We start from the raw sequence: 13,638 nt of genomic DNA, 5'->3' as shown, positions 1-13,638 counted from the left end.
TTAATAAAGCATATAGTATCCTAGGCTTTATTAATAGAGGCAGAGAGCACAAGAGCAAGGTGGTTATGTTGAACATATACAAGACAATAGTTCGGCCTCATTTGGGGGGGTACTGTATCCCATTCTGAGCACCACACATCAGGAAAGATGTAAAAGCATTGGCGAGTCTGCAGAAAAGATTCACAAGAATGGTTCCAGGGATGAGGAACTTCAGTTATGTAGACAGACTGCAGAAGTTGGAACTGTTTTCCTTAAAGAGAAGGCCGAGCAGTGACTTGATTGAGGTATTCAAAAATCATGAAGGGTCTAGAGTAGATAAAGAGAAACTGTTCCCACTGAAAGGATCAAGAATGAGAGGGAACAGATTCAAAGTAATTGGCAAAAGAAGCAAACGCGACATGAGGAAAAACTTTTGCAAGCAGCAAGTGCTTAAGGACTGGATAGCACTGCCCGTTTGTGTGCTGGAGGCAGGTTCAATCAAGGCATTCAAAAAGGACTTTGATAGTGCTCTGAAAAGGAACAATGTGCAGGGCTTCGGGGAGAAGATGGGGGAATGGCATTAGATGAATATCTCATTCGGAGAGCTGGAGCAGACATGCTGGGCTGAATGGCCTCCTTCTGTGCTGTAACAATTCTGTGACTAGCACTACAAAAACATGGGAATCCTTCAAAGCCAAAGGAATATTCCTCAATACCTCTTATTATTTCCTAATGAAACATTCTACCCTATAATTATAACATAATTCAGTGCTTCTGTAATATCTTCATGAGACTTGAATATTTTAATTTTTGTTGTGCCTCATTTTCAAGCAACATTTATGCCAAGTTTGTCAGCACAGTCCCTAAAACAAAATGAGTCAAGTTATTCTTCAAACCGATTGACTGGCTTGAGTGTGTTTACTTGTACTGAAGGGTTGGAAAGCAATGGTGGCAGAGGAAGCCCTGCTGTAAACAGTACCACATTGCAGAGACTTTCTGCAGTAAAATGAGTAAAAGGACTAATTGTTGAAATGTGCTCAATTAGCAACCAGAGTTCAGCAAAAAGGAAATGCAAATTGAAAAATAATCTAAATTTCAAGCACATTAGCAAAATGCACTTGACTAGAGAAGCTGCAATTGGTTTCCTTATGGTAGATAAGGTTAAGGAGAGATTCAGCAGAAGTGTTCAAAATCACAAAGGGTTTTAATAGTGAATACAGAGAAAAGGTTTGGTAATCAGAAGAGGTAGACTTATCATAACGGGCAAAAGCAGAGGCAACACGAGCAAAAAATGTTTTACACAGTGTGATCTGAAGCAGCTGAAGATGGTTGGGCCTAGGACACTACCCTGAGGAATTCCTGCAGTGATGTCCCGGAGATCAGATGATTGACCTCCAACAACCACAGCCGTCTTCCTTTGTGCTAGGTATGACTAACCAGAGAGCTTTCCCCCTGATTCCCATTAACCAAGGTTAGAAAAGAATTAGGTTTTAAGCAAGTGAAGGGGAGAGGGAGAACAAAGGGAAAGATGTTTGATAGGGCAGGAGATTAAATAACAAAAGCTGTCCTGGGACAAAGGCAAAGCATGCATTAATGCTTGTGCTGAAAGACAGAGCATTATTCCACTATTAACTGTCTCAGATGGACCGCTGGGTTGAGCACTACCTAGAACTGTACTCCAGGGAGAATGCTGTCACTGAGACTGCCCTCAATGCAGCCCAGCCTCTACCAGTCATGGATGAGCTGGACATACAGCCAACCAAATCGGAACTCAGTGATGCCATTGATTCCCTAGCCAGCGGAAAAGCCCCTCGAAAGGACAGCATTACCCCTGAAATAATCAAGAGTGCCAAGCCTGCTATACTCTCAGCACTACATGAACTGCTATGCCTGTGCTGGGACGAGGGAGCAGTACCCCAGGACATGCGCGATGCCAACATCATCACCCTCTATAAAAACAAAGGTGACCGCGGTGACTGCAACAAGTACCGTGGAATCTCCCTGCTCAGCATAGTGGGGAAAGTCTTTGTTCGAGTCGCTCTGAACAGGCTCCAGAAGCTGGCCGAGCGCGTCTACCCTGAGGCACAGTGTGGCTTTCGTGCAGAGAGATCGACTATTGACATGCTGTTCTCCCTTCGTCAGATACAGGAGAAATGCCGTGAACAACAGATGCCCCTCTACATTGCTTTCATTGATCTCACCAAAGCCTTTGACCTCGTCAGCAGACGTGGTCTCTTCAGACTACTAGAAAAGATCGGATGTCCACCAAAGCTACTAAGTATCATCACCTCATTCCATGACAATATGAAAGGCACAATTCAACATGGTGGCTCCTCATCAGAGCCCTTTCCTATCCTGAGTGGTGTGAAACAGGGCTGTGTTCTCGCACCCACACTTTTTGGGATTTTCTTCTCCCTGCTGCTTTCACATGCGTTCAAATCCTCTGAAGAAGGAATTTTCCTCCACACAAGATCAGGGGGCAGGTTGTTCAACCTTGCCCGTCTAAGAGCGAAGTCCAAAGTACGGAAAGTCCTCATCAGAGAACTCCTCTTTGCTGACGATGCTGCTTTAACATCTCACACTGAAGAATGCCTGCAGAGTCTCATCGACAGGTTTGCGTCTGCCTGCAATGAATTTGGCCTAACCATCAGCCTCAAGAAAACGAACATCATGGGGCAGGATGTCAGAAATGCTCCATCCATCAATATTGGCGACCACGCTCTGGAAGTGGTTCAAGAGTTCACCTACATAGGCTCAACTATCACCAGTAACCTGTCTCTAGATGCAGAAATCAACAAGCGCATGGGTAAGGCTTCCACTGCTATGTTCAGACTGGCCAAGAGAGTGTGGGAAAATGGCGCACTGACACGGAACACAAAAGTCCGAGTGTATCAGGCCTGTGTCCTCAGTACCTTGCTCTACGGCAGCGAGGCCTGGACAACGTATGCCAGCCAAGAGCGACGTCTCAATTCATTCCATCTTCGCTGCCTTCGGAGAATACTTGGCATCAGGTGGCAGGACTATATCTCCAACACAGAAGTCCTTGAAGCGGCCAACACCCCCAGCTTATACACACTACTGAGTCAGCGGCGCTTGAGATGGCTTGGCCATGTGAGCCGCATGGAAGATGGCAGGATCCCCAAAGACACATTGTACAGCGAGCTCGCCACTGGTATCAGACCCACCGGCCGTCCATGTCTCCGTTATAAAGACGTCTGCAAACGCGACATGAAATCGTGTGACATTGATCACAAGTCGTGGGAGTCAGTTGCCAGCATTCGCCAGAGCTGGCGGGCAGCCATAAAGACAGGGCTAAATTGTGGCGAGTCGAAGAGACTTAGTAGTTGGCAGGAATAAAGACAGAGGCGCAAGGGGAGAGCCAACTGTGCAACAGCCCCAACAAACAAATTTCTCTGCAGCACCTGTGGAAGAGCCTGTCACTCCAGAATTGGCCTTTATAGCCACTCCAGGCGCTGCTTCACAAACCACTGACCACCTCCAGGCGCGTATCCATTGTCTCTCGAGATAAGGAGGCCCAAAAGAAACTGTCTCTGGGTTAATGAGCAGCTCTGACTACATGAAAAGCAGGCACACGGTTACAAAATAAATTTTAAAAAGGCGAGTCATGTTCTGAAGTTATTGAACTCAATGTTCAGTCGACAAGGTTGTTGAATGCCTAACCGTAGGATCAGGTGCTGCTCCGAGACATTTGCATGTTAACAGAGTATTTGGAAGGACAAAAGAGCCATTCCCTGACAAATTCAACCCATAATGGACCCTTGGCTGGAAAAACTTTGTATATCAACAAACAGTGCTTGGAAAGGACAAAGGACCATCCCCTGACATTAAACCCACAATGGACTTTTGATCCAGACATTGAAGGTGGGGGAGCTCACATTCCATGTTGACTGCTAAAATGGCCAAATACACAAACGGACATGGTCAAACCAGCTAGTCACATGACTAGCCTACTGGTCAACTTGAGTTTTTTGAATTTGTACAAACAGTTTGGGCAGAAAGCTCCCAGACTGAAGATCTCTCCTGGCAGGCTCGCCACAGCCCCTCGTCTGCCTGCTCCCATCTCATCCTCACAGAACTCCAAATCCACTGAAGACACATGAACCCCAAGAGAGACAAGTCTCCTACAGCAAACAAGGTTTAAGAAGAATACTGGGCCCCAACAAAAAGCAAGATCTACTGTTATGACCCTGCAGTTTTTTTTTCCGGGAATGTTAGGCCATCTGTGGAGGGACAGGATTGAATTAACAGTGCATTTCTCCCACCACAATCAGAATCGTATATTTTGATTGGGGGCTTTGACTGGAGCAGTCGGTGGTAACACTACCTACAATCAAGGACACTACAGTGAGCTCGAAGAACCGCAACACAAAAAACCTCCTCAGATATTACATCAAACTTTTCCACTTTATTTCTTCTGTTTTCTTTGTCTTTATCTGCTTGTATGTATCGCGTAAGCACGCTGGCGTGAGTGCGTCGTGTATCCGTTAAGTGAATTAGAGTTTAAGTTCCAAAAATTTCAACTTTTCTTCTTTAAACCCAAGAAAGCCTGTTTGTGCTGGTTCCTTAGCCTTATAAATTTGAAAACTGAACAAGGATTCAGCAAGGGGAAGCTAAAAACAGTGTGTTTAAAAATAAAACCCTGTTACTGCAAGACCAGGTGAAGGCTGAAAGGGAACCCTAGACACCTTTCGCACCTGGTCATAACAGTATCCTCAATGTGAAGATAGGACTTAGTCTCCACAGAGAATGTGCAGTGATCACTCCTACCAATACTGTCATGGATAGATGCATTTGTGACAGGTATATTGGTGAGGGCGAGGTCAAGTAGATTTCTTCCTCTTGTTGGTTCCCTCACCACCTGCCACAGACCCAGTCTAGCAGCTATGTCCTTTAGGACTTGGCCAGCTTGGTCAGTAGTGGTGCTACCAAGACGCACTTGGTGATGGACACTTAAGTCCCCCCACCCAGAGTACATCTGTGCCCTTGCTACCCTCAGTGCTTCTTCCAATTGGTGTTAAACCTGGAGAAGCACTGATTCATCAGCCTGAGGGGGGGGTGGAAAAAGAGGCGTTTTAACATTCTTTTTTACATTTTTTACAATCTTTTTTTTGCATTTATTTCATTTCATCTTTGTTTGTTCAGTTTGCTTACGCACTTTTTTTTCAGGTTTGCACTTGCTGCTGTTCAATATTCAGTGTATTTACACCTAGTCTGTACTAATGCTTTGTCTTTCAACACACCATTAACATATTGTTTGCCTTTGCTCCGTGACCTTTTGGTCAGCTATGTGGCCTGGTCCAATCTGCACCTTCTCCTTTGTTATCTCTTGCCCCACCCCCACCTCACTTGCTTATAACCTGTGACTTTTCTAATATTTGTCAGTTCCGATGAAGGGTCACTGACCCGAAACGTTAACTCTGCTTCTCTTTCCACAGATGCTGCCAGACTTGCTGAGTGATTCCAGCATTTCTTGTTTTAATTAAGTAAGTTTCCTTTCCTGTGTTTGACGTGATGCCATGGGCAACTCTCTCCTGACTGTCGCTACCTCCATAAGGAAGGCCCTAATGTCCCTAAAGGACATTTAAAAAAAAACAAACATTCGGTTCACTAAACAACCATAGACAATGGTTTCATGGTCACCATTAATCGAGTTTTTTTTTTTAATAATCCAGATTTTAGTTGAATTCAAATTTAACCATCTGCCATGGTGGGATGCAAACCCATGTCCCCAGAGCATTAGCCTGGGCTCTGGGTTACTAGTCTAGTTGCATTACCACTACGCCACCACCTCCCCCTTATGGATAGGATTTGAGGAACAGATATGCTGAAGTAGACCAAGGCAGGTAATATTAGAGATGGCAGTAGGCACTCTCCAAGATAAAGACTACTGGATTAGAAGCTCACATCTGAATTGAACAGGATGCATGAAATGTGCTGGATAATTTGATTCAACCCGAGACCATGGTTGGGGAGAAGGATGAGAGGAATTGGCAGCAAGGTAGAGTTTGTGGATAAAGACCATGGCCTGAAGCTACCCAAGATTTACTGCTGGAAACCAACTCATCCAGGACTGAATGTCAGACATACACAGATTGACAGAGGCAGAAGAGGATCTGACAGCAGCTGTACAGCATGGATGATTTTGCCAAAGGACAATCATAGATGAGGAAGAGACTGGGTTAGATTCTTGGGGGACTGGAGGCAACATTGGGCTGGGAACATTAAGCATTGCTCATCATGGTGGGGTCGGCAAGACTATAGCCAAAATACAAGATGTTACTGAGCTGGACAATGTAGGGAGGCACTGAAGAGCATGATTAGGTTGACTGTTTCAAAGGTTACAGAGACAGCGAGGATAACAAGGATGGATAATATAATCAGAGAATGCCATCTATGACTTTGGTTAATTAAGCTGCACAAAATCAATGTCTTGTTACTTCATCCCAGTACAGTGAGTTACCAAATTAGCTTAACTCAATTCCTTTATTCTTTGCAACTTCCACTATTTTAATTCCCTTACTCTTATTCAGATGCATTTATTAAAAATTTAAAAGGTCAATCAATCCAGACCCATCTATAATGCATCACCTGTATTGCTGTACTTGGTAAACCTATGTAAGGGTCAATAACCACATGCGCTTATGAGCATACCCAATTTTCAGACTAAACCAATAAAATCTCAGTTTATAACATTAATGTTGTTTAGGTCAAGATCAAAACAGGATGAAAGACAAAAAGGGCAGAATTTTACCAGCCCTGACAGTGGGGGGTCATGGCAAAGTGGCCCAGAAAATCCTTCCGGGAGAGGCCTGCCACAGGCCTCGTTGCTGGGAAGGCCCCATCCCATTTTACCGGCAGCGAGGCCTTGGGGTGGCCGCCCTGCCGCACAGCGACAGACTTAATTTTAATGTCATTAAACTATCTAAACAAACTAAAATAGCTTTTAGCGACAGCTGTCCCATGCCGATATTTCTGCCGGTTACCGGAAGTCCCATGCTTTCAGATCTGAGGCGTGACACTGGTGGGAGGGCGGGTGGAGTGAAATTTTCAGGGCGGGGAGTGGGGAGATGCAAAAAGCAAATGGGATTGGTTGTGGGGATGCTGGGAAGGGGTTTAGGGTCAAAGGGAATGAATTTTGGGGAGGGAAGAAAAAGGTCATGAGCGAAAAAAAAACTTTTGTGATGATATGCCAAATAATAAACGTTTTATTCATGGGGGGTCGGGAGAAGATAAAAAAAAAAGAGAAAGAGGGGGATTGGAAGTGTGACTATATTTTACTTTTGATTTTTTGCCAGGGCTTGAAGCCCTTTAAAAATGGCAACTGCATGGTGGCGCCAGATGCCGTTACTGGGGGATGGAGCATCTACCCCCTCCATGCTAATGAGCCGCCGCACGAAATATCACGGTGACTCAATGGCACACAAGTAGCGTGTGCGCCACACCTTTCTTCAAGTTTGGCAGCGAGCTGATAAAATTCAGCCCAAAATTTCAAGGACAAAAATATTGGAAAACTAATTCCACACTCTTAGCAGAAGCATTCTGGAATTTTTTCAGTTGTATTTATAAAAAGTCCCATCTGTCCAGAAAATCAGAATTCTTAAACCCAAATCTCACAACGAACATCTTAAAACAAAAAAAATATATAATTTAGTTAAATCTGGAAATATTCACTAAATATTAAACACCTAAACTCCAAAGCCTGAAAACAAAAATCAAAATGGTAAAATCAAGTATTCTAAAAGCACTTCTTTTGGGCCTCCTTATCTCGAGAGACAATGGATACGCGCCTGGAGGTGGTCAGTGGTTTGTGAAGCAGCGCCTGGAGTGGCTATAAAGGCCAATTCTGGAGTGACAGGCTCTTCCACAGGTGCTGCAGAGAAATTTGTTTGTTGGGGCTGTTGCACAGTTGGCTCTCCCCTTGCGCCTCTGTCTTTTTTCCTGCCAACTACTAAGTCTCTTCGACTCGCCACAATTTAGCCCTGTCTTTATGGCTGCCCGCCAGCTCTGGCGAATGCTGGCAACTGACTCCCACGACTTGTGATCAATGTCACACGATTTCATGTCGCGTTTGCAGACGTCTTTATAACGGAGACATGGACGGCCGGTGGGTCTGATACCAGTGGCGAGCTCGCTGTACAATGTGTCTTTGGGGATCCTGCCATCTTCCATGCGGCTCACATGGCCAAGCCATCTCAAGCGCCGCTGACTCAGTAGTGTGTATAAGCTTGGGGTGTTGGCCGCTTCAAGGACTTCTGTGTTGGAGATATAGTCCTGCCACCTGATGCCAAGTATTCTCCGAAGGCAGCGAAGATGGAATGAATTGAGACGTCGCTCTTGGATGGCATACGTTGTCCAGGCCTCGCTGCCGTAGAGCAAGGTACTGAGGACACAGGCCTGATACACTCGGACTAAAAGCACTGAATCCACTTAAGCAATATGGATAGAATTGAATAAATGTATGAGTGTCCTTGTAATTAGAGCGAGATCCTGTATCTGCAATACTGCCAATGTTAGGGTGTCAAATGCTGTGTGGATCATTTTGCAAGTCTACATACAGTGCACGAAAAGAGTAGTTATTGAAGTCGGAGATAACCGTGCCCAATGTGGCTTTAATTTTTTTAATTAATAATTTTGGATATGGGAATTATAATCTACCATTGGGTACATTCATATTTTTACCTTTAACCTTGGAACGGCACTAGATACTCATGGGGAATTTTCTTCAAGTACCCTCTTTCTACCCACCAAAATGTGCAGTCAACACGATACATTCTTGACACCCGTTCTGGTTAACCCAGCACTCAACTGCAGAAAAGTAGTTAGTTTTTAAAAATCAAGAAATCACTGATCTTGCTTGCTGTACATCTCAAATACACCAATATTGCCAACTTGTGATCGAAATGCACTAACCTGTTCAAAAATGCATTGCCAAAAGCATTAAGCTTCCGGAAAGGCTTTTTTGGATCCACCACCAGAGCATTTCCTGGAATCACACCCTCCACGTCCCCATTCATTACAGCAATGAAGCAGTCAGTGGTCGGCTCAGGTCCAATCCTCATTCCTGGAAAATCTTGTTCCAGAAGGTACCTTAGTTAGAACCAGAGAAATTAATCAACATTTGCATCAACTAAGGTTAAAGGGTGCAGATGCAACATCAACATGTATACAATTAAGCAACAGCTCAGATGTCACCATAATTCAGCTGTCTGATGTTATCACAAAGCATATACACATGGGGGTCACTTTGCAAGGCTCCACTCCTAGCAAGCGCAATACTCCAGGCCCAATTTTCAGACCAGTGTATGTTCATTGCAAGAAGCATGGGAGCATAGTCTTGCCTTACATATATGCACATGGAATGCATGCATTACATATATGCCCCTATGAAAATGCAGCCAGTTTTCCACTCATTCAATTAGATCATGACTGATCTGTACCTCAACTCCACTTATCCACAGGCCCCTTGATAATAAAAATTTATCAATTGCAGTCTTGAAAATGTCAATATCACCCACAGCCTTCTGGGAGGGCGGCAGCAAGGGAAGAAAGTTTTTATATTGCCATTACCCTTTGCGTGAAAACAAAAACTTGCTGATTTTATTTCTATATAGCCAACTAATTGTATTATACCCCCTTGATCTGTATTACTCTACTAGAAGAAAGTTTCTCCATATTTACCTTAGCAAATCTGATCATTTTATGCACCTCGATTAGATAAGTCCTTAATTGCCGATAGCCAAGCGAATGAATACAAACTAAGTTTATGTAACATGTCCTCAATTTCAGTACATATTTGGTCTGCTCCACCACTTTATATAATTATGGCTTATTTTCACCTTCAAACACTCACCCAATATTCCTCAACATCCAAAAGTCCATCAACTTCCATCTATATACATACTCAATGACTAAGCCCAGGTATTATTCTCATGAATCTGCGCTGTACCCCCTTCAAAACCTCCCTCACGGTCACTAGGTCAGAATCCTGGAACTCCCTTCCTAACAGCACTGTGGGTATACCTACCCTGTGTGGACTGCAGCAGTTCAAGAAGGCAGCTCACCATCACCTCCTCAAGGGCAATTAGTGATAGGCAATAAATGCTGGACGAGTCAGTGACACCCACATCTCAGAAAATAAAAAAAATGTAGGACATACGGCACACAAACAGGCCATTTGGCCCAACCAGTCCATTTATGATCAACTGGAGTCTCTTCCCACATCTAAATCGATCACTGTAACCCTCTGTTCCCTTCATATTCTTGTCTAGTCTCTCCTTAAATGCTCTATACTTTTCGCTTCAAACCACTCTCTATGGTAGCGAGTTCTACATTCTTACCACTCTTTAGAAGAGGTTTCTCTGCACTCTCCAGTGTCTCTATAGCCTTGTTTATAATATGGCAGCCAGAACTGCACACAGTACTCTCATTATGCTCTAAATGAAGGTCTGATACAAGTTTAGCACAACTTCCCTATTTTTCAGTTCTATACATACAGAAATAAAGCCTAGGATTTGGTTTGCCTTTTTATGGCCTGGCTAACATGTGGCACCAATTTAGTGATTGAGCATCTAAGGGGAGGCTAGAGATCCTTTTGTTTTTCTATCCCACCTAAACTTGCATCTTCCAAGTAATAAATGACCTCCCTATTCTTACTACCAAGATGTATATTTATCAGTGTTCAATTTCATTTGTCAATTCTTTGCCCATTCTGCAAGTTTAATGTCCCCTTGTAATTTGTTGCAGTCTTCCTCAGTGTTGACCATCTCCCTTGAGGTCCAATGCCCAAAATTGAATGCAAAACTCCAGATTAGGTCTGACCAAGTCTTTATGTACTTAAAGAATCACTTTCTCCCTTTTGTATTCAGACCCACTGAGAAAGGCCAACATTTGCACTTCTGATAAAATTTTGTGCTGAAGCACTAGCTTTTAGTGATCTGTCGACACAGGCACTAAACCCCTTTGCTCCTTCACAGCACCTAGAATCTCACTATATAAAAAAAAATCCAATTTGTCTCTTGGTTCCAAAGTGGGATCACTTCAGTTCCCCACATTGAATACCATCTGCCACAGCTTTACCCATTTCAACTGGCCAATTGTCTATGTAACTTCCTATCCCTATCTGCACAACTTACTGTGCCTCTTACACATTAGCTGCAACACTGGATACCTAATGCTATTCCTTCATCCAAGTCATTAATATATATGGTGAAAAGATGAGGCCCACTACTGATTTCTGGGAAGCACCACTCATTTCATCCCACCAGACAGCATTCTCTTTATTACAACAGATGCTCGAAATACTCAATACGTCAGGCAGCATCTGTGGACAAAGTTAACATTTCAGGTCAATGGCCTTTCCTCTGAGCATCTGCTTTTCAGATTTCCAGCATCCTCAGTATTTTGTTTTAAAATTTCCTTTTTCTCTCCTGTTGTCTCCATCTCAAAGCCAATTACCAACCTATGTGACCAGGTTACCTCAAATTTCACGTGCTTTATTTTTGCTGCTCATCTTGCGTGGTGCCGTTTGAAATGTCTCAGCCACAGATATTCCATTCATCACTTTTATAACTGCATCAAAAAAATTTGACTAGCTAGATGATCGACCCTTCAAAAATCTCTCACTGACTCTATATGATCACGTTAGAGTGTCAAAACACTCAGCCCTTATGACAGATTACAGTCACTTCCTCACAATTTACAGACCTATTAACTGGTTTCTCCCTCCATGCTAGTGAGGATTTGGGAATTAGAGCCAAGCTGTTCAGGATGTCCTCATGTAAAAGGGTAGTGGAAATCTGGAAACTCTTCCCCCAAAGCTGCTGATGCCAAGTCAATTGAAAATTTCAAAACCGAGACGGAGAGATTTGTTAGTTAAGGGCATTAGGGATATGGAACCAAGATACAGACCAGCCACGATCTAAATAAATGACAGAACTTTTGAGGGGATGAATGGCCAACTCCTGTCCTTATGTTCCTATGATCCTCAAACTCTCAAGTGTAATAAGGACATTGGCGGAGTTTAACCAGCTAAGTCAGCATATTGCATCAGGAAAGCACTATAAACGTCTTGCTGCTTCACAACTGGGACCATCCAGACTGTTAAGCCAATGGATTTCTGGAGATGCATGGAGAATCCCAGGTCCCAGCGACAGGGCTGCCCTTCCAGCTCCCTCATGAGCCATGCAATTTGGTCAATCAACAGTGCCCTTGAATAATGTGTACCTGCTTTGTTCAGGCATTGGATTACTGGGTATACCCCAGAAGTCTGACTATTTTGCCAGCTTTGTGTGTGTCAGGTCCAACATCTTTTTTCATTATTTAAGGGTATGTAATGCATTAAAAGCTCACCTATCCCACAACATTGCTTGCTGTTTTGACAGTTTCTAAAAGCATGTCCTGTCCTAGTGTACACCTGACCATGAGGGCGGCACAGTGGTTAGCACCGCAGCCTCACAGCTCCAGGGACCCGGGTTCGATTCCGGGTACTGCCTGTGTGGAATTTGCAAGTTCTCCGTGTCTGCGTGGGTTTTCTCCGGGTGCTCCGGTTTCCTCCCACAAGCCAAAAGACTTGCAGGTTGATAGGTAAATTGGCCATCATAAATTGTCACTAGTCTCGGTAGGTGGTAGGGAAATATAGGGACAGGTGGGGATGTTTGTTGGGAATATGGGATTAGTGTAGTGTATGGTGGTTGATGTTCGGCACAGACTCGGTGGGCCGAAGGGCCTGTTTCAGTGCTGTATCTCTAATCTAATCTAATCATGATGCAAAAACAAACAGATTCCCTAAGGAGATAGTGGAAACTGTTAGTGTTGACTCAAATATTTAGATAGCTTTCTTTCAATGAAGAACATTGAGATAGTGTATACTGGTAATTTGAGACATGCTGTGTAGCAAGCGCAGCAGACTTGGGAGGAAAAAGGTGACTTTGCACCTATGCTTCTCAAAAGGTTTCCCATTCAGCCAATAGGTTTGAAATATAGCAACTGTTGTAACATAGGAAATGCTAATTTGCATAGAGGGAGGTCCCACAAACAGCAATGAAAGAAATGACCAGATTATCTGTTTTTGATATCAACTATGGTTAAATGGTGGATAAAAGAACTAGAGAACTCCCTTGCTCTTCCTTGAAATAATGCCATGGTATCTTTTATGTTCACCCGAGAGGTGCAGCACTCCTTCACTACCACATTGTTGCGTCAGCCGAGATTATGCACTCAAGCAGCTAGAACAGGATTTAGATCCACAACTTGGATTGCAGGCAGGAGTGCTAGTATTGAGCTGAGGATGATGCCTTTGTCCGAATGAGTTCAGTGACTTGAACTAGGTAAGCACCAGGAAGCCATTGTTCTCATGCGTTGTTCAATTTTAGCTGATTAAAGTCCTTCAGTATCCCAGCACACACTTTGGGAGTGCCTTAGCTTGCTATCTTCGCCTCTATGAAGGTAAGCAGAGTGACTCCATATAGGGATAGTGTGCATTTTAAAAATCAGGCAAACAGATTATACTTGTGCAGATTTCTCAGTAGTTTGGTTGAAGAGGCTTTTTTTTTAAATATTCATTCATGGGACGTGGACCTCGCTGGCCAGGTCAGCATTTATTGCCCATCCCTAATTGCCCTCGAGGTGGTGGTGGTGAGC

General features: G+C 43.8%; 1 protein-coding gene across 1 annotated transcript in view; it reads right to left on the bottom strand.

The window, feature by feature from the left end:
- Positions 1–13,638, bottom strand: part of LOC137365059 (EH domain-containing protein 3) — a 160,171-nt gene that overhangs the window by 137,611 nt on the left and 8,922 nt on the right. Inside the window, exon 2 of the mRNA XM_068027898.1 lies at positions 8,911–9,087. Coding sequence (XP_067883999.1) covers positions 8,911–9,087 — 177 coding nt within the window. The remainder of the gene's footprint in view (positions 1–8,910; positions 9,088–13,638) is intronic.

This window comes from Heterodontus francisci, chromosome 3, assembly GCF_036365525.1.
Source record: "Heterodontus francisci isolate sHetFra1 chromosome 3, sHetFra1.hap1, whole genome shotgun sequence".
Taxonomy (NCBI): Eukaryota; Metazoa; Chordata; class Chondrichthyes; order Heterodontiformes; family Heterodontidae; genus Heterodontus; species Heterodontus francisci.
Note: the sequence above shows the minus strand (reverse complement) of the source record. Positions and strands in the feature narration are given on the sequence as shown.